Source organism: Oryzias latipes, chromosome 2 (assembly GCF_002234675.1).
Source record: "Oryzias latipes chromosome 2, ASM223467v1".
NCBI classification, from domain to species: domain Eukaryota; kingdom Metazoa; phylum Chordata; class Actinopteri; order Beloniformes; family Adrianichthyidae; genus Oryzias; species Oryzias latipes.
Genome location: NC_019860.2, coordinates 7,745,377 through 7,770,539, shown reverse-complemented (window position 1 = coordinate 7,770,539; position 25,163 = coordinate 7,745,377). Strand labels below are relative to the sequence as shown.

General features: G+C 44.2%; 2 protein-coding genes across 8 annotated transcripts in view; both read left to right on the top strand.

Annotated features, from left to right (window-relative positions):
* LOC110014374 (gastrula zinc finger protein XlCGF57.1) overlaps positions 1 to 25,163 on the top strand; it is a 526,943-nt gene that overhangs the window by 252,952 nt on the left and 248,828 nt on the right. The window lies entirely within an intron of this gene.
* LOC110014287 (NACHT, LRR and PYD domains-containing protein 12) overlaps positions 1 to 25,163 on the top strand; it is a 69,567-nt gene that overhangs the window by 5,019 nt on the left and 39,385 nt on the right. Inside the window, exons 4-6 of one of the 7 annotated variants that reach the window (XM_023962039.1) lie at positions 5,807 to 5,862; positions 5,950 to 7,741; positions 14,867 to 15,040. The exons of the other annotated variants lie outside the window; for them this stretch is intronic. Coding sequence (XP_023817807.1) covers positions 5,807 to 5,862; positions 5,950 to 7,741; positions 14,867 to 15,040 — 2,022 coding nt within the window. The remainder of the gene's footprint in view (positions 1 to 5,806; positions 5,863 to 5,949; positions 7,742 to 14,866; positions 15,041 to 25,163) is intronic. 7 annotated transcript variants of the gene reach the window in all.

The following is a 25,163-nucleotide window of genomic DNA, read 5'->3' as shown; positions in this document are numbered from 1 at the left end:
TTTGAGCCACGGCACACTTTAACCTTAAAAAAAATCCCGCGGCACACCAGCGTCCAATAAAAAAAAAAAAAAAAAAGCAGAAACTCATAGTCTGTTTTGATCTACAGCCCCCCCCCCCCCCCCCCCCCCCGGGGGGCAATCTGACGTGCATTTTTGTGATAATTGTGGCAGAAAAAGCAGGAAGTTGCAGGTGTTTTTTCTAAAAGATGTAATAAAAGTTAAGTTACATACAAACTGACTATGTTCGTTGTGGTTTCAAGACGTGAGCCGCTGTCCCTTTAAGCCAATGCATCATGGGAGATGTAGTGAAAATACTGCTAGAAAACGGCAGAAAGACTCGCGTCTCTGAGGTTCATGGTTTTGTTCACTTGTTCCACGGTCTGATACCGGATTCTGTGGAAAGCTACCCCGCTAAAGACGAGCTTTAGCTGGTGTTTTTGTTGGAACTGAGTGAGTTATGAGCTAAATTGGAACAAGGAAGTGAAGACTTTAAACACTTCTGATTGGTCAGACTGATGACATGTGATTAAGCCTTCAAGAATGATTGGTGGAGACGGTAAAAGCTGCGGGACTTTTCAGAAAACAGTTATAGCTGCAGATAAATCGCGGTGCCGTCATTCTTATCAAAATGTCTTTAATAGAATCAATTAAACACAAAGAAAAAAGTATTTTATGATCTTTCATATTCCTAACTACTCAGTGTTTTATCAGGACCTGTTTGGATGAACAAAGAGCTGAAATCCTGGAGATGGAAAATGTTGTTAAATCAGGTAATGAGGGCAATTTCCCACGGCGCACTAGTGTGCCGCGGCACACTGGTTGAAAAACACTGCTCTATGCTGCTTCATGGTCTTATCCCCCCCTCCTATTATCACCCTCCTACCCCCCCCCCCCCCCCCCCTCTAACATCCCTCTCTCTTCTTCCCTTCTTTCTTTTTCCGTTCGGTCCAACACCAAAGATTTTCAAACATGATTGAAATTAATAAAGTTTTGCCTCAATTACAAAAGGGGTTTATTCAGACATACCTTTGGTTTGTATGAAGATTAATAACCCCTGTGTGTAAAGTAAAATATGTCTGACACAAGAGGCCTTCAGCTCTCATCTGCCTGCCCAGCTGTTGGACAGGACAAGTTTAAAAAAAAATAATAATAAAAAAAAAGAGTTGGAGAACTCTTGAGGACACAAAGCTCAGTCTGTGAGGATGAAGCAAACAGCTGAACTTTTCTCTGAGCTCAGTCCAGACATGAGCTCCAAACACAGCTAACTCATCATTTAGACCTTCAGATGGACTAGATCTGCTCTGGTTTCAACCTGGAAACACATTTGCTTAGATTAGATTCAGCACAGTCTGGATCACAGAGTTGTCATTTTAATGAGACGTACCACTAAACAGTGTGAGCTTATAGAATCAGAAAGGAAAGGACTCCTGAGCACCAAGACCAACTGTTAGGAGCAAGAATCGACTCAGTTTGGAGACCAAATTCCAGTTGATGCAAATGTTTCTCAGAGGGCAGCAGAAAAACGTCCAGTCAGTGCAACGGGAAGTGTAAAACATCTGCATTTGTTCAATAAAAAGAGTTCGGAACCAAAAATGTCATCAACCATCACCACTTTGTTCTTGTCATTGTTCACCTTTCAGCACATTCCTCCTGTGATCACCACAGCCAATCAGCTTTGACTCAGCAACTTGTGTTGAGGTTCACAGCTGGTGAGGCGCTGATGTCATCAGTCAGATACACAAACAAATGACCCTTACAGATCAGCTTAGTCACCAGTTGATTAGCATCAGTTAAAGTTTGTTGTTTAAACTTTATCTTCCACATTTTTCTTTCGTTTACAAACTGTAGCACAGAAAAAAAGCACCAACATTGTTATTATAGACCTACTTTACTCATAAATGAAGTCGGTGCGCCGTTCCTTCTGAACAAACACATGGAAAACCTGTTTGTAGAAGCTTTCCTTCTATTTCTTCAGTTTTAAAAGTCCAAATCATTTTAATCATGTTAGTTATTTCAAAGGAATCGTGTTAGTTTAAAAGAATCATGTTCATTTAATGTGTTAAATGTTGAAAATGTAAACCTAGTTTATTGTGAAATTTTGAAATGATTTTACCATGTGCAGCAAACTTAATTCTTAACTATAACTTCAACTTGATATTTTAAAAGTAATTATGTTTCTTATTTAAAGCTACAAAACTAGTGTTTTCATTATGTCCTATACTTACTTTAAAGCAATTTATTGAAACTTCCCATCAAAATAGTTCTTTTTAAATAGTTACATGTTACAGTGTACTTGATATGAAATTTCAAATGACTTGCAGTCACACAAAGAGATGGTATCACATACCTATTCTGTATTCAGAACATTGAGTTGCCAAAAATTAAGACAGCTGAACCATGTATCAAAAACAAAAAGGAGAGTGCATTGTCAGGTATCTCAAAAGTAAACAACTGTTATTGCCAGTGCAAATATACCAGAGCAAAAAAAAATCATCATAAAAATTTTAAACAAATAAGATTGTACATAAATCAATTTTTTATGTGCATACTGTGCATTCTAAAATATCAAAGTCACAATATGTTGAAGACTCAAAAGGCATTCAATCAAAATCTTCAAACTTACCTAAGAAAACACAAAAATATTGCACACCGTGCAATTAAATTTAAAAAAAAATGGAACTTAAGTAGTGCTGGCAAATAAGGGCATATCACGTTTGGTAGTGCAATTCTAAAGAAAATGCTACGTTTTCTGGACCTTTTGTCCGTTTCACACTAAAAGACTGCTATCACAAAGCAATTTTGTATTCATAACATTCACAGTTGCAATAAACTTCAAAATTAAGACGGTTGAACCATGTTTCAAGACAAAAAACAAAGTGCATTGTCAGGTATGTTTCTTAAAAGTAAAAACTGTTAAGTACTAATGCAAATATACCTGAGTGGAAAAAAATCCTTCTAAAGAATTGTAAACAAATAAGAATGTAAAGAAAAGTTTTTTTTGTTATTAAAATCTAAAGCTATTCAATCATAGAATCAAACATTGCACAAAATGCATTTAACAATGGTAAATGCTTAACGATGGAAAACAAGTACTACTGGTAGGTGAGGACACAACACCCTCTGTGGTGAATGTCTGAAGACACTGCTCACTGTCCGTGGCCTCTGATCTTGTCTCTGAAAGAGTCTGTTTTTCAGAGCACGAACCTTGTTGGAAAGTTCTCCTTCGTTCAGTTCCATTATTATCTTTTGAAGTACCTCAAACATGTAACGGAGGTTTTGCGGATAGCTGAGGTTGAGGGCATACATCAATCCAAACAGCATGGCGACAGCCATTGCCACATTTTCCAGATTCTGTAGCACCATGATGCCCTCCAAGACAACTCCAATGTCTTTACCCTCCAAGACAACTCCAATGTCTTTACCCTCGGCACTCGAAGCTTGTTCCTTCAGGACATAAACACCCGCGCAGGTGTCCGCAATGGCATCATTAATAGAGTCTTCATCCATGCCCTGTACCAAAACAAATAGATGGGCAAGATCTTAGTCAAAAAGAAATATTAACTGTACATTGACAAATACACAATATATTACAGTGGTGGATTGTTAATAAATACAGGAAGACATACACTTCCTTTGAAGCCACGTCGCACTGCCGCTTGCGCATTGTCTACAGATGGAAACTGGTCATTCACAATGTGGAAAAAACAAAGATTGTAGGTAGTGGCAGTGCGACACGGCCTTAAGCAGTTGGAAAGAAAATGAAGGACTGCAAAATAACATTTTGTGAAGTCCAGCACATAAGAAATTTATTAGTTAAAAAAAAGATATACATACCTCATATTCCTGGACCAAGTTTTCTGGATCTTCATCCATGTAAATGGAGACTCCTTTAATAATGTACTCTCGTCTGGCATCTACATCATTACACTGGAAAAGAAAATATCTTTATTATTCACCTCTAGAAAGACCCACTCCAATGAAAATTGTGTTTTGGGTGTTTTTAACATGTTCTTTTAGGTGCTGGGCTGAGTTCAAAGACTCTATAATGCTCTCTATACCAACCACACAGCTCTTTGACAACATAGAACACACAATCATGTACAATGCATATTTGGTCAATTTCAAAAACGTCTGGCAATCCACCTGCTACTCTGTGAGCCAGTAACATTTCTTTTCTGTAAGTAATGCCCTTGAGTGTCACACACTGTGCAAATTGGACTTCATGTGTGCCAGGGAACTTTTGCTGGATGACTTGTGCTGTGTCTTCATTGAGCAAGTCCACTGGCAGAGTGGATACATCTGAAACCTCAATGTCTGGCTTAGATAGATGTAGTGCACGCAGATGGTAAGCAATCATCATCTGATGTTTAAGGATAAAGAAACGGGGACATTCTTGAAACAACTTGTGTGTCTGATAACCTGTTCGAAAAAGTTATGCTTGGCTTTAAAGCGCATTGTCCATTGCCCAACAACTGGACCAAACAGCTTGATCATCTGCAGATAGTAAGATAAGATAAGATAAGATAAGATAAGATAAGATAAGATAAGATAAGATAAGATAAGATAAGATAAGATAAGATAAGATAAGATAAGATAAGATAAGATAAGATAAGATAAGATATTCCTTTATTCAATAGTGCTCCAAGTAATGATGCTTCGGTAACTCAAATCAGGGAAAAGTTCTTTAAGTCTGTGCCTGTGCTCAATTATTTTACTTTCCAAAAATGCTAGTGAGTCATCACTGTGAACAGGGGCAACAACAAGCTCTGTGACATATTTAAGATCCATGAGGACAAGCCACGCAGGTTCATGTTCAGGTACACCGCAAGCTCCAGTTTTCATGTGCATTCCCTCCCACTGTCTTCGTGCTTGAGAAACTTTGTGACACAACATGTGGTTTGTTTGTCCTGTGTTACGTCTGGCTTAGCTGCATTTGATGTGTGTATTGAGGGAGGACACATTTCCTTGAAATAAACACAAGTACTGTAAGGAGAGGAGTGTGTTATTGGAAATACTATGGCTTTAATTGCGTGTTTGCGATTGTATGTCTTGGCAGGTCAGTGTGTGGTGTTGTCCTTTGACTATCACTGTTAGAAATATTGGCTATGCAAGATTGTTGCCTTGGATGCGTGCCCAGCCTCCAGCTGTTGAATAAATCTCGCGCCCGTGCACCCCTGTTTACCCCGCCCACCTGTGTTTGACCTTTTCATGAGGTTTCTCGAGAGTTTTTTCTTTTTGACCCCAGGTTCCTCTTGGTTTCCACTTGATCTAGCAGAATATAATTCCATTTCAAACTGACTCTTTCTTTACATTAATCATTTTATGTTTTGGAGGTTAATTGTTGCATTTGTTCAGCAGAACTGTCAAACTTAAAAGCATCTGGAGACATTATCATTACACTTTGGGCAATGTGCTGAAACGCTTCACGAGACCTCATCTACCCATGACTACTTGCTACCACAAATTTTATCATTCTTTAGCCGTGGTGTCGCATTCTCTGGGATCACAAGTGCCCTCTGCCTTGAGGCACACGTACTGTGGGCCTGACCTCGTGTATTTCTAATCTACATGTCTGATCTGCAGACTTAGTGTTTTCTTTTAAAAAACAGCTAAAAACCTATCTTTTTAAAATATATTTTTTATAATTATTTTTATACTCTGTGTTTTACAGTGTTTTACTTTGAAGCACTGTGTGTGTTTTGTCTTGAAAGGTGCTATACAAATAAAGTTTATTATTATTAAAGCAAATCTGACATAATTTCTGTTTGGATCCAAATGAGAACTTTTAAAATCTGTTTCTCCTTAGTGTCCACAGAGAGAAGAAGAGGAGCGGACCCCAGTCTGCAGAAAGACCCAGAGCTGGTGAGTCAGAGCCTGATCATCTGCTGATGGATTCTTCTGGAAACATGTTCAAAACTCATGAAGGAGCTTTCTTCTCTGCTCTTTCAGCAGATGTTTGTCTGCAGGAGAGTTTTGGAGAACATCAGATCAGTCTGAGGAGCAGAAGTGAACATGTGGCTGAAGGAACTGAAGAAGCAGGAAGAGAAACGCTCCTCAACAGGGTCTACACTGAGCTCTACATCACAGAGGAACTGAGACCAGAGGGTCACACCCAACATGAGGTGATGCAGCTGGAGACCACCACCAAGACCATCCAGCTCCATGACACTGCAATCAAGAACCCAGACATCTTCAAAGTCTTCCCTGACCAACACAGATCCATCAGAGTGGTTCTGACCAGCGGAGTTGCTGGAGCTGGAAAAAGCTTCTCAGTGCAGAAGTTCACTCTGGACTGGGCCGAGGGCTTGGAGAACCAAGACATCAGTGCTGTGGTTCCTCTGTCCTTCAGGGAGATGAACTTGATCAGAGATGAGCAGCACAGTCTTCTCACTCTGATCCAGCTGTTCCATCCAACACTCCAGAAGATCCCAGCAGAACAGCTGTCTGTCTGCAAACTTCTGTTCATCTTTGATGGTCTGGATGAAAGCAGACTTTCTCTGGACTTCAACAACAGTCCGCTGGTGTCTGATGTCACACACAAGTCCTCAGTCAACGTGCTGCTCACTAACCTCATCCAGGGACGTCTGCTGCCCTCAGCTCTGGTCTGGATCACTTCCAGACCTGCAGCAGCCAATCAGATCCCTCCTTCATGTGTGGACAGACTGACAGAAGTACGAGGCTTCAATGATGCTCAGAAGGAGGAGTACTTCAGGAAGAGGTTCCCAGATGAAGAGCTGTCCAGCAGAATCATCTCCCACATCAAGGGCTCCATGTCCCTCTACATCATGTGTGAAGTTCCAGTCTTCTGCTGGATCACTGCTGTGGTTCTGGAGAACCTGCTGCCCACAGAGCAGAGAGGAGAGCTGCCCACCACCCTGACTGACATGTACTCCCACTTCCTGATGGTCCAGACAAAGAGGAAGAAGAACAAGTACCAGCAGAAACATCAGACAAGTCCACAAGAGCTGACAGAGACTGACAGGGAAGTTCTTCTGAAGCTGGGGAGGCTGGCATTTGAACATCTGGAGAAAGGAAACATCATGTTCTACCAAGAAGACCTGCAGCAGTGTGGTCTGGATGTCACAGAGGCCTCAGTGTACTCTGGAGTTTGTACTGAGATCTTCAGAAGAGAGTGTGAGATCTTCCAGAAACCGGTCTACAGCTTTGTTCATCTGAGCGTTCAGGAGTTTCTGGCTGCAGTCTACATGTTCCACTGTTACTCCAACAGGAAGGTAAAGGTCATTGAGGACTTCCTGGAAAACAACATGAAAAACTCATCCCTGGATAGATTTCTGAAAAGACTCTTGAAGAAATCCCTGCAGAGTAAAACTGGACACCTGGACCTGCTGGTTCGCTTCCTTCATGGTCTCTCTGTGAAGTCCAACCAGAGACTCTTAGGAGGCCTTCTGGGTCAGAGAAAGAAGAATCCAGGAACCATCCAGAGAGCCATCAACAATCTGAAGGAGATCAACAGTAAAGGAGTCTCTCCTGACAGAAGCATCAACATCTATCACTGCCTGATGGAGATGAAGGACCTCTCAGTTCATCAAGAGATCCAAGAGTTCCTGAAGTCAGAGAATAAATCAGAGAAGAAACTCTCAGAGATCCACTGCTCAGCTCTGGCCTACACTCTGCAGATGTCAGAGGAGGTTCTGGATGAGCTGGACCTCAACCAGTACAAGACATCAGCTGAGGGTAAACGGAGACTGATCCCAACTGTGAGAAACTGCAGAAAGTTCAGGTGAGTCCAGAAGTGATTGTGATGATAAATCAGATCAGTGTTCAGATCTTCAACATTTATCTTCTAGCATTTGTGGTCACACATTTCAATTTAACACCAGAATCAACACAAAACAACATTTAGATTTGATTTCTGGAATCATGTCAAACTCTCCTGATCTTCCTGATTCTGTAAGAAAGCTAACATCTTCTAAACATTTTTACTGATGGCTCTACTCAGAGCTGCAGCTATAGACTTTAGTGATCACAGAATCTATTCAGTTTTCCCTTAGACTTCTGTTTTAATCAGATTACAAATAGATTACATTTTGTCCAAATGAAATCTTCAGAACTGTCTGAAAGGTTTGAACACAAAGCAGACGGTCCAGAATGAAAGGATGTCTTCATTTCCACAATGTCAGTCATTCTAGAAGCACATTTCTAAAATGCTCTTTCTTCTGTTCATCATCTTCTTTCTACATAATTCATTGATCTGTGAATTAAACAGTTTGATAACTAACAGAAGAAACTGAAGCAGAAACAGATTCTTTCTTCTGATCCTTTTGGTCCCTTTAGTTCAGTCAACCATCATCTGCATACATACAGTCTCTGATGAAGATCTGAGTCTAACACACAGCAGTGCAGTTTCATGAGCTTGTATTGATTTGTTTATCCAGTTCCATTGAAAGGATTCATGTTTCAGACGTCTTTCTTCTATTTTCTGGATTCCTATTTCTCTGATGCTTTTAGAAAAATCCCAGAGTGTGAGTACAAGTTCACCAGAAAATCTTCTGGATCAATCCAGGCTTTTAGAACCTGGAAATGAAGGTTGTGCTGCTAATAAGTTTGATTGTGAAAGTCCTTATTGATCGGACCGAAATAGGAGTTCTGACTGCAGAATGAAGCCTAGCATCATAGCTAACTTGTAAACCTGCACAGGTTTTTGTTCCTCCATACCGAGGTTCTGGAATCCAGTGAAGAAAGTCCAGACAGGATTTGATTCACCTGCATGGATTCACCAGGTGCATATTAAACGATTCCTGCTGTTTTGTTATAGTATGGCTCTGGAACCATTAGAACCATGATGTTCCTGATCAAAGCTAGCTAGCCTTCAGCAGTCTGGATGCAGCTTCTTATGTCCATGGAACATCAACAGCCTCATATTGTGTGTGTGAACTGTGAGGAGCATAATGGGTCAAAGGTCAGAGTGATGTCATCATGGTCTCCTGAGGATCCTTTGGAGAAGATTCCTGACTTTGAATGAGACTCTGAAGAATCCACCTGCTTTTATTGTAGTAAGACACTTCTCTGTTTCCTGTTGAAGCTCCGCCCCCTGGCCTCTTTCTCTGCGGTTTCCTTTTTCCAGACAATCTATGAACACAGCGCTTAAACAAACAGAGCTCTCCCTCTGAACACATGACAAAAGCCTGAAAGTTGAGCCGCATGTTCTCAATGGAATGAATGAATGAATGAATGAATGAATGAATGAATGAATGAATGAATGATACTTTATAATACAGAGGGAAATTAGATTCTAGTATAATTTGAACAGGAGCAGACATACAACAACAGGAAAACACACACATTTGGGAGTTGACCAAGGTTGTTTTGCTGCCTTGATGCCGGCTGTGACGCCATGACGTAGGCGCAACCTTGGTTAGCGTACAGATGGTCCAAAAAAGTGGGAGGGGGCGTCTTTGGTGACAAAAAAAGTTGTATCTAAACAATGTGTACAATGTGTAGATACAAGATAAAACTACACCATTTACCACAATTGCCATGTATGCAGACAAAACACAATACATGAGGCTGGGGAGGATGGGGTTTGGGGGCCCCCATGAGATCTTTCCTTGGAGTGCAGCTCCATTAGCCGGGCACATTCTTCCAGACGGCGCACAAAGGAGGGAGGGGGGTATTAGTAGAGCCGAGGTCAAGTGGGGGATGAGTTGCAGTTATCAGCCCTGTGAACAGCTGCTGTTGTCCACTCTGAAAGTGGTTTGTTTGGTGGAGCCAAGGACGGTTGTCCACAGCTCGCTATGGGAGTCCGATTAGATTAAATTCTTTTGGGCGGCAGCAGGTTGTTTAGTCCTGCTGGCAGAGTCCTTGGCTGGCACTGCTGTGTTGAGGCAGGTTTGACTCAAATAAAGTGGGTGAATTTAGCCCAGTCTTAGTAACTAGTAACAAGTTTGTTTCAAATCAAATCAACATTTACCTGAAAAAAGAAAATATAAGTCAATACAAGACTTTGAAAATAAGATTTGATAGGGGAATGGAAGAAGCGAAAGTTTATAAAAATCAAACCCCCACTCAACAACACTCATATCAACAAAACAACGAAATTAAACATTTGACATAATAACGCTAACATACAAAAAACACCTGATGACGACAGACAGACACACCCAAAAACTCCGACCAAACACCAAACCCCCTATAAAGGAAACAAGATGCCTAAGTTGAAAAAGAAATGAAAACTAAATAAAACAAAACAACCACTTTGGTAATGATCCTTCCATAGTCCGAGAATACACATACTAATCATTGTTGCATTGCATCTTGGTACATATTCATTATATATAATTTATTGATGCTTTATACATGATTTGGGCCGTTTTAAAATCTACCAAGGCCTGCAATTTAATGTAGTAAATGTAAATGTATTAAGAAAAAGAGGATTGGTGTGCTCATAATATTTAACTTTGTGAACTAATCTGATGGCTCGCTTTTGGAGTATAACTAAAGGATGCAAATTAGTTTTGTAGCTATTTCCCCACACTTCAATACAATAATTCAAATATGCCATTAGAAAGGAATGATACAAAATAAACAAAAACGGATTGATTAAGCATCATAGCTAAACCTTTTCATCAAACCAACACATTTAGCCACTTTAGAACGTAAATGATGTATATGGGATTTCCAACAAAGCTTATCATCAATAACTACACCCAAAAACACATGTTTTTGCACTCTCTCAATTGGTGTATCATTAATAATAATTTCCACTGGCACCCCCTTACTTTTCCTCCTAAATAGCATAAATTTAGTCTTTTTTTAGATTCAAAGATAATTTGTTCTTACTAAACCAATGTTTTAACTTGTAAAATTCCTGAGTTACGTCACTAAGAAGTTTCTCTAGATTCTGCCCTGAACATAAAATGCTGGTATCGTCTGCAAAAAGTATGAATTTCATAATGTTTGACAATTTGCACATATCGTAAATATAAAGTAAAAACAGAGTTGGTCCAAGAATTGAACCTTGAGGTACTCCACATATGAAATTCCTATTTCTAGATTTAGTATTATCAATCTGTACAAACTGCTGTCTATCTTCCAGTTAGCTCTTTAAACAGTTTTGTGTTACTCCTCTGATTCCATACTTCACCAATTTCTTCAGTAAAATATGATGGTCAATCGTATCGAAGGCTTTCTGTAAATCAATTAAAATTCCATTGCTGAATTTATTTTTTTCAATACAGTTGGTAATCTTTTCCACAAGTTCTATTAAGGCAAGTGACGTAGATCTTCCTTGTCGGAAGCCATTTTGACTGTTGAACAGCAGATTGTTTTTCTCGATAAAGTTAAGTAATCTGAGAGTAAATAATTTCTCTAGAATTTTTGAAAGCTGAGGCAATAAAGACATTGGACGGTAATTTGTAAAACTTTGCTTATCCCCTGTTTTAAATAAAGGAATTACTTTGGCCGTTTTCATTTTAGTGGGAAACTGCCCACATTTAAATGACAGATTAAAGATATGTGCAAGTGGTTTGATAATAGCTTCAGCAACATTCTGAATTGTTTTCATATCAACGCCAGCCGCATCCTGTGATTTTTTATTACTACATGTCCTAATAGTGTCCAATACCTCCTTCTCATTAGTAGGCATGAGAAACATTGTATTTGAATTTGTCTCAATCAAATCACACACAGATGCATCTTTCTGGCTATGAAAATTTCTATAAAGGAGTTGTAAGCTGTGTTTACATCTGACTCCTTGTAAACGGAGTCCCAGTTTTAAAAGGATAGGATTTTAAAAGGATTTAAATTTTTAAGTGACTGTTCTTTTTTTTTTTTTTTTTTTTTTTAACTTGTCCTGTCCAACAGCTGGGCAGACAGATGAGAGCTGATGGCCTCTTGTGTTGGACAGATTTTACTTTAACAAGAGGGGTTATTAATCTTCAGACAAACCAAAAGTATGTCTGGATAAACCCCTTTTGTAATTGAGGCCAAACTTTATTAATTTCAATCATGTCCGAAAATCTTTGGTGTTGGACCGGACGGAAAAGGAAAGAGGGGAAGAAGAGAGAGGGACGTTAGAGAGAGGGGGGGTAGGGGGTGATAATAGGAGGGGAAGGGGGATAAGACCATGAAGCAGCATAAAGCAACAAGTTTACTGGTTGTTAATCATTATGGTAAGGTTCAAATGTAGTACAATAAGGGCGGAGCCTGTCCACACACACACTCAAATGTTATAAACACACCTGCTAGCTGCAAAAAATGTCCACCTGTCGATATGTATACAAAACAGATAGTGTTCACACGCATACTTATGCCTTAAAACCAACTAGTGTGAAATATTTCAGTCATTCAGTCATGCAAACTGTTAGTGCAAAGGTGAGCTAACACCTGTGCTCAGGTGAGTGTTTATGTTCTTCTAAAATGGATGGTGGAACGTGGAAAGAAGGAGGGAGAGTGCCCAGCCATCCCCACCCCAAGACCCCCACCGCAGCAGCAGCGGCAGCCGGAATCCCCCCAACGCCACACGGGAACCGGCAGGGAACAACCGCCTCCCGGGCGACCAAGCCCGCCACCCAGGCCAGGGCCAGCAGGACCGCCGCAAGGCCCCCAGAGCCAGAGAGCAGGGAGGCACGGAGGGAGCCCAACCAGGAGAGCAGACCCCCCGCCGCGCCGGGAGAACCCAACGCAGAGAGAGAAGGAGAAGGAGAAGGACGCCCACAGCCCCAGACGAGCACCCCACCACCACCCAGGAGTTCCGGGCATCCCCCCGCCCCAACCCCAGGTACGAGCCAGGACCCCCCAAGGGAGACCCGCTCCGCACTCCAGGCAGCCATCCGCCCGGCCCACGGTTGGTCCAGGGAGGAGCGAGGCAGGGGCCCGCCGCCCCCGCCCAAGAGGGGGGAACCCCGGGGAAAAAAGAGGGCCCACATGGGGTGTTGTAAATATGGCCCGACCAGGCTCGGCCACAGTTGGAAATTTGGCGGGGCCCAGCGCTCAGGAGCAAGAACCAGAACCCACCCCCCAGGGACACGAACACTCCCGGCTCAGATGTAATGTGAACCCCCCCGCCGCGCGGAGAGAGCACCGCCGGGCCCAGGTAGCCGGCACCCCGGGGACACGGCCGCCATCGCAAAGGGGCCCGTACCCCCCACCAGGGAAGAGGCAGGGGACAGATGGTCCTAGGTCCCACCTTCCTTGCAAAATGTGTGTGCGTGTATGTGTGTTTGAGAGGGTGTGTGTGTGCATGTGTGTGTGTTTATGTTGGAATGTATATATTGAGGGGGGAGGGGTGTGTGTGCTAAGGGGGGTGCAGTTAAAATTGGCGGGTAGGGCACTGAGGGGACATCTCCTGATTACTCACAGTGACGTCCCCTCACCCTCCCCACCAAGGGACCCTAAATGTCTAAGGTGTGGTTAAAATTGGCGGGTAGGGTGCTAGGAGGACATCCGCTGCTTGCTGGCAGTGATGTCCAAGCACCCCCCCTACCAAGGGCCCTACATGTCTAAGGTGCAAATAAAACCGAAAGAGGGGGGGCCCACTCCATACGGCAACCATAGGAGGGGGGCCACTGCCTAGTAAACCACCCCCCCCAAGGCTCATCGCAGGCTAAGCCCCCCACCCCCTCACCTCAGGTTATATGAGGAAGGGGGTAAGTTGGGGACAGCTGGTAGACTGTCCCCCGGTGGTCAAACAGCTGTCCCCCCCCCCCCCCCCCCCCAGCAAGGGGGCCAGGCCCACCCAGCCCAGGGGCCCCACCCCCGGAGGCGCCGACACCCCAGGCCCAGCACCACCCCCCCCACACAGAGAGAGAGGAGCCAGAAAGCGTTGCCCCCCCCCCCCCCCCCCCCCCCCCCGGAGCAAGCCCAGGCCCCCACCCCCAAACGCCGGCCCTAGAAGAGCTCTGGTCAGGCCTCGACGGGACCGAGGCAGCCGACCGGCCGGGGAAACCGCCGATGGCCTGTTGAGTGACTGTTCTGATTTAATCCTACAATATGCAAAATCATTTTGATTGATTACGTATCTTATGTCTTACATCATATATCATGAAGATGATCACTAATGTCATTTAGTAATACACCACTAACCACTTTACTATCAAAAATATTTGAAAATATGTTGTCAATTAAAGTGGCACTGTGTGATGTTATTCTGGTCTTCCTTCAATCCTGGCAGAAAATCACTCCATGGTGACATCCATCTTTAGAGTCTCAAGCAATCTGCATAAGTGGGCAAGAAAAGCACACAGCTTTTGAACCAATTCTGAAAGCTTCTCCATCTGAGTCTCTCCTCCCCGAATAACCTCCGATGCCAATTAGGAGAAATCCAATTATCAAAAGTCCAAATAGGTACACGTCCTCGACGTCTTCCACAGACAGCTGGGCCAGGCACACCAGGCTCCACTTGCCCCATGGATCAAAGGTGTATCCAGCAGCATGGGTTCAGTCTGGGCAGGAAGGGTCCGCTTTCCCGTTCCTAAGTGTGGAAAAAACATTGTTGATCGAATTTAGGGACAAGCTGATCAGATCCAAATTCAGTTTGTAGAAAAGCAGTGGTTTCAGAAGGATAAAAAAATGCAGCTCTGGGGCAGACAGGATAAGAAGCCTTGGAAAGGGATGACATAGGAGGAGCAAGAGGAAAACATGTCTGTACTCGACGAGAGTCAGAAAGCAAGATGAATGAGTGAAAGAAGCTGTGAGGCAGAAATGACAGAGAGGAACCTGAATGAGGTTCTTTCTATCCACTCTGAAAGGATGAAGGTCTGAGAGAAACTGATGAGGAGGACTGTTTCATGATGAAGATGAAGCTCTGATGAAGAGAGAAATGTCCAACTGGAACTTCATCACATCCTGAATTCATCATAAGATCTGTTAAGAGATAGACATGTTTTTGTCTTTGTTTCTCTTGCAGACTTCCAGGATGTGGACTCTCAGAGACTCACTATGAAGTTGTGGCCTCAGCTCTGAAGTCCAACCCGTCCCACCTGACAGAACTGAACCTGAGCAACAACGTCCTGGAGGATTCATCCGTGAAGGTTCTGTGTTCTGGACTGGAGAGTCCAAACTGCAGACTGCAGACTCTGAGGTCAGAACATTGAAGCTGCTGGTTGGTTCATTTCTACATTTGTAGTTCTTCACTGAAGCTGAAAGGTTTGGATTCAAAGATTTTCTGGATTTTCCAGAAATTGAACATCTTTGATTCTTTGAAGAGTCTGCAGTGGAAGAAAATGGTTGCTTAGATTTTCTTTAGAACAAATTTGTTTTCATGGAAACAAAAGGTTCGGCAGTTGAAATACTTGACTGATTTCTGATTGAGTCAGAAAACAAACAAGAACTCAAACTAATGACAAAATAGTCATCCTGATCAAACCTGCCTGAAAGCTGATCAAGGTCAAAGTTTAAATCCGACACAGCAGAGCACGTGAGCATGCATGTGCACACACACAGACACAAGTCTGAGTGCAGACTAGAAATCAATTTTTCACAATAAAGGATGAAAAATTAAAAAAAAAAATGAATGAAAAAAAAGGGTTCTGATAACTCTTCAGAGCCATTGAGCTTTGGGCCAATTCAATGGGAATGAAGTATTAGCATATTTTCCACATATTGAAATTAATAACATTGTGTATTGGTTGTTTGTTTAGGAAAAGATTAAGATCAACAAAGTTAAGAGTAAATAGATTATAAGCTTAACAATATTTGATAAAGGATTAAATACAAAATACAAAGAGAATTAGTTCACCGTCAGGACGCTGCCCCACCGCAACACTTCTCTCAGAGATCAGTGGTCCACAGTGTCAGAATATCTCAGTCTTCTGTTCTCTCCAATGGTTTACTAGGCTCCTTCTGAGGATGTTCCTTTGTGTGGATCCGTTTCCACTGTAATCCAAAGACTGGGAGTCAGAAACTGGACTTTAATGTTTAGATCAAACATTTATTGTTCATATTTAGATTTAACATTTACATTTAGATGAACATATTAGACATCATTCGGAGCGCAACACATTAAACCCCATCCACGTTGAGCCTTGCCTCGGTCTGCACACTGCAGCAGTCAATCAGGCGTGGAAGCCGCCAACAAAATCGGGTGAAAGCTGGGCGGTTGAATACAAATACAAACAAAGGGTGACAATCAGATACAATCCGTTCATCTATCAGCTAAAAACAGGCAGACCTCAAATGAGTTTATCTATTGAAAATGGATGACGAGTTATAGAGTCCAATGAAGTGAGGAAGGAATGATCTCCTGTAGCGGTTGGTCTGACAGCGACGCTGCCTTAGCCTCTTGTGGAAGGTGCTCCACTGACCGTCAAGAACAGGATGGAGAGGATGCTCTGGATTATCAATGATGGATAAGAGCTTATTTAAAGTCCTCCTCTCCATCACAGCTTCAAACGTGTCCATTTTGCACCGGATTACAGAGCCAGCTCTTATGATCAGTTTGTTAAGTCTATTAGTGTCCGTGGCAGCTATGCTGCCCCCCCCCCCCCCCCCCCCCCCCCCCCAGCAGACCACCGAGAAGAACAGAGTGCTAGAAAATCTTGCGCATCTTGCTGCACACATTGAAGGACCATAGTTTCCTCAGGAGGTAGAGTCTGCTGCTGGCCTTCTTGTACACAGCAGTGCTGTTGGTCTTTTAGCTCAGCCTGTTGGCGATGGTTACTCCCAGGTACTTGTCTTCCTGTACCTTTGCCACATCCCTGCCCAAGATCTTGAGAGGATAGGAAGCTGGTCTTTTCTTCCTGCAGTTCATCACCATCTCTCTGGTCTTTTCCTCATTTAGCAGCAAGTAATTTTCTCCAGCCCACCTCACGAATTTATCCACAAGTTCCTTGTACTCCTCCTCCCGCCCACCAGTAATACAGCAAACAACCACAGAGTCATCAGAAGATTTCTGACGATTTTCATGACTCTGAGTTATACTGGAAGTCACTGGTGTACAAAGTGAACAGGAAAGGAGAGAGCACAGTGCCCTGTGGGGCCCCCACACTGCTCGTCACCAGATCAGACTGGATACTGCCCAACGGGACAAACTGCGGCCTGTCTGACAAGTAGTCAGTAATCCAGGAGACCAAGGCACCGTCCACACCCATCAGCCGCAGCCTCTCACCCAGTAACTAGGGCTGGACGGAGTTGAACGCATTGGAGAAATCAAAAAATGTGACCCTCACAGTGTCCCCCCTTCTATCCGGGTGAGGATGAGCACGTTGCAGCAGGTAAATAACAGTATCCTCCACCCCTAGGCATGGCTGGTAGGTAAACTGAAGTGGGTCGAGAGATGGTTTCACCAGAGGTCTCAGGTGGAACAACAAAATCCTTTCCAGCACCTTAGCCGCATAGGACGTGAGGGCAACAGGACGGTAATCACTAGGTTCAGAGGGTGCAGTCTTCTTGGGAACAGGAGCCAGACATGCGGTTTTCCAGGTGGCTGGCACTTTCATCAGACTGAGGTTCAGGTTAAAGAGGCACTGAAAACTGTGGATAGCTGGCCAGTGCAGCACTTCAGTGTCCTGGGGCTGATGCCATCCAGGTCAGGAGCCTTTCGTGGGGCACCTGGCAGGTGGTCACAGCCATTTAGGGGGGCTGGGTAGAAGCATCCAGCTGGTGGATTTTCCGCAAATCTTGCTTCAGACCTTTAGTTTTCACTGCTCTGTTTCTATTAAATGTTCATATTTGTGTCATATTAATCTGGCTGTGCACAAATCGCAACTTTTCATTTCTCTTTCACGATCGTGTTTACAACGGTTGGCGTGTTTCGAAGCGGACGCTACCCACACAACACTATCAACTCTGAGTCCCTGATTGGTAACAGTGCAGCGTTGCTGCTATTGTAACAATAATAATAATAATAATGAAATTTATTTAAAGTGCCTTTCTTGCCACTCAATGACACTGTACATTACAGAAAATACAATAAATAACTAAAATCAACACAATAAAAGCCGATAAAATCAGCCAACAGATTAATGGGCAATCGTAGAAGAAAGACAGATGAAACTCTTGTGCTATCCTAGGCACTTTAACATTGGGAGTTGGGTCATCTAGACCAGGTTTTTCAACCTTTTTTGAGCCACGGCACACTTTGACCTTGAGAAAAATCCCGCGGCACACCAGCATCCCAAAAAAAAAAAAAAAAGCAGAAACTCAGTCTGTTTTGATCTACAGCCCCCCCCCCCCCCGGCAATCTGACTTATTGTACGCTGAGGCGCTGTCCCTTTAAGCTAATGCATCATGGGAGATGTAGTGTAAAAACTGCGACAAAACGGCAGAAAGACTCGCGTCTCTGAGCTTCATGGTTTTGTTCACTTGTTCCAGTCTGATACCTGATTCTGTGGAAAGCTACACCGCTAAAGACGAGCTTTAGCTGGTATTTTTGTTGGAACTGAGTGAGTTATGAGCTAAATTGGAACAAGGAAGTGAATACTTTAAACACTTCTGATTGGTCAGACCGATGACATGTGATGAAGCCTTCAAGAATGATTGGTAGAGTCGTGGAGACAGTAAAAGCTGCGGGACTTTTCAGAAAACAGTTATAGCTGCAGCTAAATCGCGTTACCGTCATTCTTATAAAAATGTCTTTAATAGAATCAAATAAACACAAAGAAAAAAGTTTTTTATGATCTTTCATATTCCTAACTACTCAGTGTTTTATCAGGACCTGTTTGGATGAACAAAGAGCTGATTTCCTGGAGATGGGAAATGTTTTTAGATCAGTGAAAATGGGCAATTTCCCACGGCGCACTGGTTGAAAAACACTAATCTATTACACTGTGCTGCTGCAGCTCCATGTCTCCACCTGGTGGAGGGAGAGCAGAAGTGCAGCAGCTAATGGCAGCTTCCTCTGCCTCCCACTGCTGTCTGACTGCATTCACCTGAACCTGAGAGGAAACACAAGAGAAGAGCCAATCAGTGGAGGAGCAGCTGATCTGTTGGTGAAGGAGGATCAGAGCTGATGATGAGGAGCACTAAGGGGTTCACCTTTTTTTCTCCAGTTCACCATTCACAATCTCGTTTAGATTATTTATTAGTCAGTAACTCCCTTTTGAAAGAAATTAAAAGTTCCAACATTCATCCAATTATTATCAGTGACCATGCACCAGTTTCTGTTACTATTTCAAGGGAAGTACCCAGACCCTCGGGTTCAACCTGGAGGTTTAATACGTCTCTGTTAAAAGACCAGGAATTTATTGAATTCTTTAAAAAAGAGTGGGCAACCTTCTTAGAATTCAACGATACTTCTGAAATATCACCAAGTATTCTTTGGGAAGCAGCAAAAGCAGTCATGAGAGGGAAAATCATCTCTTATTCAACGCATAAAAAACGCAAGGAGAAAGCAGATTTATTAGAATTAGGAAATAAAATAAAAACTCTGGAGACTGCTTATGCTGCTTCTGCACAGGAACACATACTGGGCGACCTGAAAAATTTAAAACTGCAGTTAAATGACATCATCAATAAACAAACACAATTCCAGATACAAAGGCTTCGACTGGAAAGATATGAAAACTCAAATAAATCTGGCAAATTTCTAGCTAATCAGCTTAAAATTAATAAAGAAAAATCAACAATCACTTCGATTATGGACCAAACAGGGAATGTCACCCATGACCCGGTAAAAATTAATAATGCATTTAAAGACTTTTATCAAAACTTATACACTCCACAGATCAATCCATCAGAACAAAGCATCAACTCATTTCTCAACAATATAAACCTGCCCAAGTTAAACGAAGATCAAATCACAAATTTAGACTCTCCGCTCTCGTTGTCTGAGCTTCATGAAGCTCTGTTACTTATGCCTAATGGTAAAGCACCAGGGCCTGACGGCTTTCCTGCAGAGTTTTATAAGGAATTCTGGGAACAACTGGCACCAACGTTTTATAAAACGGTAAAATTTATCAATGAAAGCCAATCTCTACCACCTAACATGAACTCTGCCAACATTATCCTTCTTCTAAAACCAGACAAAGACCCCACGAGTCCTTCAAGCTATCGCCCCATTTCTTTAATTAATGCAGATGTAAAAATTATCTGCAAAGCACTAGCACAGAGAATAGAAAAAGTCACTCCTCACATAATTGACTTTGATCAAACTGGATTCATCAAAGGCAGACACTCGGATGACAATGTCCGCAGACTCGTTAACATAATAGACTTTGCCACCATCAAAAACCAGGAAATGACTATACTATCACTGGATGCTGAAAAAGCCTTTGATAGAGTAAATTGGAAGTTCCTCATTGCTGCCCTCCATAAGTTTGGGTTTGGAGAATCATTCATCAATTGGATCAAAATATTATATCACAACCCCAATGCATCAGTTAGAACTAATAAACAGACTTCCAACAGGTTTTTTCTTGGAAGAGGAACTAGACAGGGTTGCCCACTCTCCCCCTCGCTTTTTGCAATATTTATCGAGCCTCTAGCTGCAGCAATAAGACAGAATGAGAGTATTAAAGGAATTAAAACCAAACACAGCCATCATAAAATTAGTCTCTATGCAGATGACATATTACTGTTTTTAAGTAATATACATTCTGTAAATGAAACGGCAACAATCATTAATGAATTCTCTTCTATATCAGACTATTCCATTAATTGGAATAAATCTGTTTTATTACCACTGAACAGTAATGCGGAGCAAGGACTCACAATACCAGTTAAATCAGGCAATATAAAATATCTAGGTATTTATTTTTCCCCCAAAATATCAGAACTGGTGCTGCTAAACTACACCCCATTACTGAAAAACATACAGGACGACCTAACACGCTGGACCAACCTGCCTTTGTCCCTTATGGGCAAGGTAGCCACGGTTAAAATGAAAATCTTACCCAAAGTTAATTATCTCTTCTCAATGATTCCCACACAACCGCCATTAAAATGGTTCAAAACATTAGACTCATCCATATCAAGCTTTCTATGGAACAATAAACCTGCAAGAATTAGTCTAAAAACTTTAAAATCTGCAAAAAGCTGTGGAGGATTAGAATTACCTAACTTCCACAATTACTTTCTTGCAAATAGATTACAATACATCTTAAAATGGTTAAAAAATAATCCAGAAACCAACTCATGGTTAGACTTGGAACAGGCGTTATGTGGAAAGATCAACCTGTCAGATCTTCCATTTATTAGTCAAATAGTTAAAAAACAGGATTGTTTCAAAAGTATTAATATAAATGCCACTTTAACAGCCTGGTGGGAATTTCTCAAAATATCAAAATCATCAATTCAACCGTGCAAAATGACACCCATCTGGAACAACCCAGACATCCTCATAAACAAAAAAATTATCCACTTCCCAGCTTGGCAAGCAGGGGGCATAAAACAACTAGAGCACATAATTATTGATAGAAGATTCATAACTCCCCAGGAACTTCAAGACAAACATGGAATATATAACTTCTTGGAATATCAGCAACTTAAATCAATTATTACTAAAAAGTTTAAATACAGAGACAACGATTTAAAGCTACCAGATGTAGTTACCACTCTGATCAATTTCTCAATGAATAAAACTCTCTCCAAAATATACAAACTTTTATGTAATTTAGATAACAATATTTCACTTCCGACAACAAAATGGGATGCGGATTTGAGCATCAGCACAGATGAAAGTTTTTGGTCAGAACTTTGTCTAAACACCTTTAAAATGACAAAAAATCCAAATCTGCAGCTAATCCATTTCAAAACTCTTCACAGAATTTACTACACTGGACAGAGGATGTTCAAGATGGGTCTCAGTAACTCAGACATTTGTCAGCACTGTGACAATAATCTACCCGTTAATTACATGCATGCACTATGGTTCTGCACGCCTGTCCAGGCTCTCTGGCAGCAGGTATGTGCCGATCTATCAGTCTGGCTTAAGGTTTCAATCACAGCTTCACCGTCACTTTGTGTGCTTGGTGACATGAGTGCCATCGATGTAGAAGGAGGATTAGGCTCTATCATTTTCATAACTCTTTGCATTGCTAAAAAAACTATTTTAATAAATTGGAAAAGCAAAAAAAATATAAATATAAGTCAACACAGAAATCTGCTGCTTGATCATATCAGCTTGGAAAAAATGTCAGCCCAAAGTTCAAGTAACTTTGAAAGAATTCGGTCTCTCTGGTCTCCCATAGCTAACTCCGTGACTTAGGGGGTGGGGGGGGCATGGTCGTCGCTGCTCCTTGCCCTTCTGCCGTGGGCCGGGGTGGGGGTCGGGGCCTCCGGTGCCTGGCTGGGGGTGGTGGGGGCTCCGTTGGTCGGGGGGTCGGGTCCGGCGCCTGGGTGGGGCGGCCTGGGGCGCTGCGTGGTCCTCTGGGCTTGGGTGTGGGGGTGCGTGGTGGGGGGGGTGGGGTGGTGGTCTGGCTTGGCTTGGGGGGTGGTCCCTTTGCCTGTGCTGGGGGGGTTGGCGGGGGGCGCTGCTCGGGGGGGGGGGCCCAGCGGCGCTGGATGGGCTTCCCGTCTACACCTGGGGCTGGGATCGGCCCTTCCCTGGCTCTGGGGCGGGACGGGACAACCCTCTTGGGGCCCCCGGTCGCTCTGGGTGTCATCCGCTTCGGCTGCGGGGTCTGGGGGTGGGGTGGGGTGGGGGTCTTGTCGGCCCTGTCCTGTGGGGGGGCATTCTGGGGGGGGGGGGGGGCCCTATTGGTACGGGGCAGGGGGGGTTGACGGGTCGGGGTCTCCGCTGAGGCCATCGGCGGTTTCCCCGGCCGGTTGGCTGCCTCGGTCCCGTCGAGGCCTGACCAGAGCTCTTCTAGGGCCGGCGTTTGGGGGTGGGGGCCTGGGCTTGCTCCGGGGGGGGCCGGCGCTTTCTGGCTCCCCTCTCTCTGTGTGGGGGTGGTGGTGCTGGGCCTGGGGTGTCTGCGCCTCCGGGGGTGGGGCCCCGGGGCTGGGTGGGCCTGGCCCCCTTGCTGGGGGGGGGGGCGGGGGACGGCTGTTTGACCACCGGGGGACAGTCTATCATCTGTCCCCAACTTACCCCCTTCCTCATATAACCTCATAATAGGGTGATGGGGTGGGGGGCTTAGCCTGCGATGAGCCTTGGGGGGGGGGGTTCACTAGGCAGTGACCCCCCTCCTGTGGTTGCCGTATGGAGTGGGCCCCCCCTCTTTCGGTTTTATTTGCACCTTAGACATGTAGGGCCCTTGGTAGGGGGGGTGCTTGGACATCACTGCCAGCAAGCAGCGGATGTCCTCCTAGCACCCTACCCGCCAATTTTAACCGCACCTTAGACATTTAGGGCCCCTTGGTGGGGAGGGTGAGGGGACGTCACTGTGAGTAATCAGGAGACGTCCCCTTAGTGCCCTACCCGCCAATTTTAACCGCACCCCCCTTAGTACACACACCCCTCCCCCCTCAATATATACATCCCAACATAAACACACACACATGCACACACACACTCTCTCAAACACACATACACGCACACACATTTTGCAAGGAAGGTGGGACCTAGGACCATCTGTCCCCTGCCTCTTCCCTGGTGGGGGGTACGGGCCCCTTTGCAACGGCGGCTGTGTCCCCGGGGTGCTGGCTTCCTGGGCCCGGCGGTGCTCTCTCCGCGCGGTGGGGGGGTTCACATTACATCTGAGCCGGGGGTGTTCGTGTCCCTGGGGGGTGGGTTCTGGTCCTTGCTCCTGAGTGCTGGGCCCCGCCAAATTTCCAACTGTGGCCGAGCCTGGTCGGGCCATATTTACAACACCCCTTGTGGGCCCTCTTTTTTCCCCGGGGTTCCCCCCTCCTGGGCGGGGGCGGCGGGCCCCTGCCTCGCTCCTCCCTGGACCAACCGTTGGCCGGGCGGATGGCTGCCTGGAGTGCGGAGTGGGTCTCCCTTGGGGGGTCCTGGCCCGTACCTGGGGTTGGGGCGGGGGGATGCCCGGAACTCCTGGGTGGTGGTGGGGTGCTCGTCTGGGGCTGTGGGCGTCCTTCTCCGGTGGGGCCCTGCTTTGGGTTCTCCCGGCGCGGCGGGGGGGCTGCTCTCCTGGTTGGGCTGGGGCGGCGCCCTCTTTCCCTCCGTGCCTCCCTGCTCTCTGGCTCTGGGGGCCTTGCGGCGGCCCTGCTGGCCCTGGCCTGGGTGGCGGGCTTGGTCGCCCGGGCGGCGGTTGTTCCCTGCCGGTTCCCGTGTGGTGTTGGGGGGGGTCCGGCTGCCGCTGCTGGTGCGGTGGGGGTCTTGGGGTGGGGATGGCTGGGCACTCTCCCTCCTTCTTTTCACGTTCCACCATCCATTTTAGAAGAACATAAACACTCACCTGAGCACAGGTGTCAGCTCAACAGACTGAATGACTGAAATATTTCACACTAGTTGGTTTTAAGGCATAAGTATGCGTGTGAACACTATCTGTTTTGTGTACATGTCGACAGGTGGACATTTTTGCAACTAACAAGTGTGTTTATAACATTTGAGTGTGTGTGTGGACAGGCTCCGCCCTTTTTTTTTGTTTTTTTTTTACATTTGAACCTTACCATAATGATTAACAACCAGTAAACTTGTTGCTTTATGCTGCTTCATGGTCTTATCCCCCTTCCCCTCCTATTATCACCCCCTACCCCCCCTCTCTCTAACGTCCCTCTTTCTTCTTCCCCTCTTTCCTTTTCCGTCCGGTCCAACACCAAAGATTTTCAGACATGTTTGAAATTAATAAAGTTTGGCCTCAATTACAAAAGGGGTTTATTCAGACATACCTTTGGTTTGTCTGAAGATTAATAACCCCTCTTGTTAAAGTAAAATATGTCCAACCCAAGAGGCCCTCAGCTCTCATCTGTCTGCCTAGCTGTTGGACAGGACAAGTTAAAAAAAAAAAAAAAAAAAAAAAAAAAAAAAGATCAGTGAATGAGGGCAATTTTCCACGGCACACTTGACCATCTCCCACGGCACACTAGTGTGCCGCGGCACACTGGTTGAAAAACACTGATCTAGACCACTAGACAGTGCACTGAACCTTTTTTTCTTCAATGATTTGTGATCTTCACTGGTGTCCATGGATTACATGAAATCTTTCCACCTTTATCCACCTTTGTCATGGTAGGGAGAACACGTCAATGTAAGGGTGGGGTCATCTAAGATAGTACAAGGGCTAGACAAAAATAGGCAGGAGTATAAATCTGGGCACTCCAAAAATAAAACTACATTAATATTGTGTAGATCCTCCTTTTGCAGAAATAACAAGCTCTAAACACTTCCTATAGCTTCCTACAAGGGTCTGGATTTTGGCTGA